At 41.5% G+C, this 6,030-nt stretch overlaps 1 protein-coding gene across 1 annotated transcript in view; it reads right to left on the bottom strand.

Moving 5' to 3' along the window:
- Positions 1 to 1,791: 1,791 nt before the first annotated feature.
- Positions 1,792 to 6,030, bottom strand: part of whrna (whirlin a) — a 153,647-nt gene continuing 149,408 nt past the window's right edge. The window contains exon 13 of the mRNA XM_075455977.1: positions 1,792 to 2,465. Coding sequence (XP_075312092.1) covers positions 2,283 to 2,465 — 183 coding nt within the window. The 3' untranslated portion in view covers positions 1,792 to 2,282. The remainder of the gene's footprint in view (positions 2,466 to 6,030) is intronic.

Below are 6,030 nucleotides of genomic sequence, written 5' to 3'. Positions count from 1 at the left end.
GCAATCTGGGTGGAGAGTCTTTTCACTGTGAGCGGGTCCAATATGGAAAAAACATAAATCAACAAAAACATTTTAGGTAAACATAAACTAAATATTCAAGACCTGGACCAGAGTGGGCTGGTGAAGGAGTGTGCACCTGTTGAAGGGATGACAGCACTGGCTTTTGTCATTGAAATTTCTGGGGAAATCAGTCCCCCACTTTAGACAATAATTCATGCTTAGTATGGTTATCGTTCCTGTGCAGGGTTGAAATTAGCTACCTGCTCACATGACAAAATCTAAAATTGAATCTGAAATGACACAAAACCGACACAAATGCGATCCAGCGTTACGGTTTATAATTATATTACCTCATTGTTTATACAGCATCAGAGCTGCTGGAGCAATCAGGAGTTCAGGCTGCAGATGTTTGAATCTGAAAGCTGAAAATAACCGACAGGCAGCAGCCACTGTGAGCAATGAGATGACAGGCGGCACTCCAAGAACTAAGCCTCTCTTTACTCTGCCCTGCTGTTGTGTGCAAAGCCTGATGTGCTGTGCTTAGTGCCACATGCCACTTCTCATAGCAGGATGGCGCAAGGGTGTCATTTCAGTAGCTATTTTCAAACAGTTGTCGGTAATCTCAAAGCAGTTTTACACATTAAAATACCTCAATGACACCGACTGAATAATGGCATTTGTATGCAGTAACAACAGATTGAGGGATTAAGTGAGATTAAACATGTTCCGATACGTTTTTTTTCCCCTTGAAACAGCATTTCTAAATATACCTGGCTTATTTCCTTAGATATACTTTACTATGGCTTTGAAACATACCTCTCTTCTGGGGTGCTCCATGGCTCTGTACTGGGACCCTTTCTCTTTGCAGTATGTGCCACCTCCTCCTCACAATTTCAGCATGAATCCCAGTTTGTCTCCCTGAGATATCCATACAGATGAAGTAATGCCGCCTTCAACTTTCTCCACTCGGATGGAGCTATTGGTCACATCAGCCAATCGCTCCATTAAACGTAAAAATAAAAATTGCCCCCCAACAAAAGTGTGTGTGGTGCTCAATTAGCAATGAATTTGTCCTTTGACCATGCTGTCTCTCCTTCGTGTCCCTTTGGGCTCTACATCATAAGAAAAATCAGGCCGTATCTGACTCAGGATGCCACCCAGCTCTTGGCACATTCCATAGTTAACACGCCCAACACGCCTCTAACACACCTCTAACACGCCTCCAACATGCCTCTAACACGCCTCTAACACGCCTCCAACATGCCTCTAACACACCTCTAACACACCTCTAACATGCCTCTAACACGCCTCCAACATGCCTCTAAAATGCCTCTAACACGCCTCCAACATGCCTCTAACACACCTCTAACATGCCTCTAACACGCCTCTAACATGCCTCTAACACACCTCTAACACGCCTCCAACATGCCTCTAACACACCTCTAACACGCCTCCAACACGCCTCTAAAACGCCTCTAACATGCCTCTAACACACCTCTAACACGCCTCTAACACACCTCTAACACGCCTCTAACACACCTCTAACACGCCTCCAACACACCTCTAACACGCCTCTAACATGCCTAACCTACACCTGTTAACATCGTTGTTCCTCACTTGTAACCTGTTGGATAGAACATTTTAAACTGGGATCTTACGACTATGAGTATGTAATGTGTTTTTATGTCTGATATGAATCTAAAGTGAATGTGTGACAGGTCAGTAAGAATGCTAAAAAGGCCATTCGTTTACTCTATATTGCCATATATTGACGACTCAACTGTGGTTACAGGTTTTTTTTAATTCATATAGGAGCATTTTTATGTGTACAGTATATATCCATCTGTATCTACATTTGTCCATTTTTATATACAGTACAAATCCAAACTTGTAAAGTCAAGCGTTAAGCGGTCAGCTGTACAGTTGTTTCTCAGGTAGAACCAAATATAAGAGGAAAAAAAATAAACGTGGGAGCGTGGGACAGTGCTATGAGAGGATCCAGTGGATTTCAAACAGCCAAAACACTGAGAGAACAAACAAAAGGTAGAGATTCACCAGTTTCCACTGCAGTGCTTAAAGGTGTCACAGTGGAGAGGTAACACGTGGAGGAGATTCCTGGAAGAAGTCCAGGGTGAAAGTAATGCGATCAGTTGGTGGTTTGTTTCAGTTCATCTAAGAGTTGTGCCATTTATTCAGTAGATGGTTGGATGTCTCTGTGTCATCTTGCTGTTGAACTCCTCGGGTGCTACCGTTATCGTCGTACTCTCTCCTCCTGCTCACAGCTATAGAGCCACATTGAACTCAGTCACCAGGAAGTCCACGTGGTCTCTCTCTTTGGTCTTGAAGGCCTCAGCAATGAGGCGTGCGGCGTCCCTGTGCTCGCGGCCCCTCAGGGAAACCCCGTTTACCTCCAGGATGACCTGGCCCACCTTCAGCTGGCCACAGTTATGAGCCGAACCTCCTCTCTGAGACAAAGACAGACAGAGAAAATATGTTTAAAGTTTAAAACAAAGCAGTGATAGAAGTCGTAGGAAACGGGCCTCAAGCAAAAACCCGATTTGATGAAATTCCCAGATTTGAGATTGCCGTAAAGTGAGAGGACACATATGTAATTTCTGGGTACCATCTTTGTCTGGATGCATGTTCACAAATGATGAAAATTATACTTCAATATTTAAGAAGAAACACCAAGAAATGTCACTGACTTTGAAGTTTTTACTTTAATTGGTCCCATCCATCTATTTTCTATACCCACTTTATCCAAGTCAGGGTTGCAGGGGGGCTGGAGTGTATCCCGGGTGCCATTGAGCAAGAGGCAGGGCCACACAGAGACAAACAGCCATGCTTAGAATCACCAATGAGCTAAACTTGAATGTATTTGGACGGTGGGAGGAAGCCGGAGAACCCAGAGAGAACCTGTGCATGCACGGTGAGAACGTGCAAACCTCGAACCAGGAAACCGCATCACTGTGCTGCCCCGAAATAGACAGAGTTTGAGATCCTTATTTTTGTTTAATGAGTGAATTAGCTGAAATGAAAAAAAGCACTTTAAATGTAACATATCACATGTTTTCGTTAGAAGTCTGGAACATTTGGCAGAGGCTGATAGTTTGGTTTTCTTTGGTCCGTTCCTCTGTGGCCCCACATGTTCGTTGAAGAAAAACAGAAGAAAAATTAAACCAAGTTTACTTTTTTTTTTTTTTTTTTTAAATTGTAAAGTGCTTAAGGACATACTTAAGAACACTGATATCCAGTCAACACAGCTGCAGTTAAAATATGCAGGACCGCGCTTTTGGAAAGTGTGTGATGAACAAAATGGAATGTTTTCTCCAGACTGGCAACACTCTTCTATAGAGTCTGAGGTTAAAATGGGACTGTTTCATACAGAGACACATGCTCAGACTTATCTTTATCAACAAACTCCACAAAAGGCCCAACAGTACCTCTAATCCTTTCATTTTTAATGAAATAAAATAAATTAAATGCTACATGCAGGGCAATATCCCACTCAGTTAATGCTAAAAGGTTAAAACTCAATTCTAAAACCAAACTGAAGTGTTATCAGCAAAAGCTTTTCTTTCTTTTTTAATTTGAAACTTTTCCCCCAGATACCAGACTCTTTCTGAGAATCATTCCCCAACATCATCCTCCACCACAAACCCTGTTATAGGAAACTTTAACCTTAACTGCTATACAAGTTGAATTGTGTGAGAAAGCGTGTCACCCTTCATCAGGACAAAGGGCCAGCACTCTCAGTGCCCTCAGTGGCCGAGACTTTGACCCCTGTAATACATCACAGTAATTGACTCCTACCTCCATTTATCTAATTTAGTAGAATGGGGCTTTTTTTTTTCTTCTTTTACTTAAAATCGAGTTGGCCCACATAGGAACCAGCTTTGAGAGCGTCCCAGAGGGGAAGAGGGAAAGCTTCTGAGGCAGCTAACTGAAGGGGCCTCGCCGCATTTCTTTCATCAGTGAAGGACAAGTGCGAAAGCTTTGGTGGTAACAAGGGCAGAGCTGTCACACATTGTACCCGACTGAATAACAAACGTCCTTAAGAGCTATTAAGAGAACCCGCCAGCTCTTATTCATGAAAGTATAAAAAGCAGTTTTAATCTATTGAGGGCTAGAAACATTGCATGGTGGGCTCTGAGAAGGAGGCTGAGCACCATATGTAGAAATGAAGGGTGAATTGTGAGCTAATGGAATGAAATTACAGGCGATTATGTGCTACTGAAAACATAATTAGAAATTCTGTCTGTTAAGTCTCAGGTTCTTGGCAGTGAAGCCTGCCCTCCACAAAACAAATCCTTGGTCATTTTTCATACCCACCTGTATCTGCACAGCCTTAAGTGATGAAGCTCTGACTGCGGTTTCTTTATTTTCCCTCCTTCAGCCGGAACTGAAGATCATAGGCACCTTTTACAGTCAAAGCCACTCAGATCACTTTTTGTGGGAGTAACTGTGATTGTACATCTACTCTGGACATTTTCTGCCGTCCATAATTTACCTCAGTTATGGCAGTGGAAGTAGAAGTTATAGAGAGAAAATGTAACGTCCACCTGTGTGGTGTTTATAAGACATTAAACACTCTCGCCCACGCCACCACAAACCTACACAACTTGGGTGAGGGTCTTGGTCTATTAGCCTGAGATCGACTGAACTGCAGGTGTCGGAAAAGTTAATCCTTCCCCCAACAAAAACAAAGGAGGTCAAAGTTTTTCTGTTCAAACCAAACCAGAACTGCACTGAACTGCTGGACAATTTATTTGATGGGCAAACCCAATTTGTAAATTATTGACAGTTTTCCTCGCTGCTTGCTGGTTGCCTCTGGCTCACATGATTAGGGCAGCAATATTGAATATAAGAGCAGTGAGTCTGTCAGCTTTGACTCTCCTCCTTCGTAGAAAAAGTAAATAAAAATGCAACTTATGCTAAGAAGAAATGTATCTGATGCATTTTCAATCAATATTATCAGTCAATACACACCGTAATAAATAAATAGGCAAGTCAAAATGAATAAAATGTTTACGGAATAAATCCAGAATAATACATTTGAGAAATGATAATATATAAAAATGTAGAACAGATACACTAAGTACATATAAATGATCTAACAACACCTTTATTTCCGTTTCTTATATTGAAATGAAGCAGCAGCACCAGTCAGAAGTGTTGACAGATCTGGGAAATGGATGTCACGTTTAAAAAATGGAGAAAGTCCCCTAAAATTCAAAATAAATAAATAAATCCATTGCAAATTATAACATGTGTCTATTGTTATATCAGTTCTATATTTGTTTATTTCAAGGATAGCCCCTTGAGATGCCTCATCTCATTTCTGTATATTAATTTCTGTTTATGTCAGGATTTCTTTCATAGGCATATCTATTCAAGTTTTTATTGATCTATTTATTCATTTAACATTAACTGAGATGGTATTCCTGTAATTTACCTTCATCAACGTGTCGAATAAGATGCGAAAATGTTGGTCATGTCAGTTTTGGATTTTCTTCCCTGTGAGTTTTGACTGCTGACATCTGTTTGCTTGGCTGTGATTGACTAAAAAATACCAGCAGCGCCTTTCTACACCTAAGGCCAGACGCCTTAGCGATGGGTTGACAAAAATGGAACAGATTGGCACAAGATTGGCTCATGCTCTGCTTTAGGTTTCTAAAGCCTGTTGAATGTTTGAGTAAAGTTCATTCAGAGATTTGCAGGGAAACTGTTGCTATGAGGCAATCTAAAATCCCATTTCCACAACACAGCGGATGTTCAAGACCTCACTCGCAACACTGGAATGTTGTAAACTGACCTACTATGATGCATTAGAGTCAGAACTGCAACTAGCTAGCAAACTGTTCCGCCTTCAAATGTCTTCCCTTGATGTCACGGGGGGAATAAAGCAAGAAAAACGGTTTTAATCTAGTAAAGGGTGAAGCTTAAATGCAGCACCACTGCAGATCTGGCAACACAGCAGATCTGTACCCCGGTGTATTGAAAAGCCAAGTTAACAATCATGTACCCCGT

The sequence above is a fragment of the Odontesthes bonariensis genome, chromosome 22 (assembly GCF_027942865.1).
Source record: "Odontesthes bonariensis isolate fOdoBon6 chromosome 22, fOdoBon6.hap1, whole genome shotgun sequence".
Taxonomy (NCBI): domain Eukaryota; kingdom Metazoa; phylum Chordata; class Actinopteri; order Atheriniformes; family Atherinopsidae; genus Odontesthes; species Odontesthes bonariensis.
Note: the sequence above shows the minus strand (reverse complement) of the source record. Positions and strands in the feature narration are given on the sequence as shown.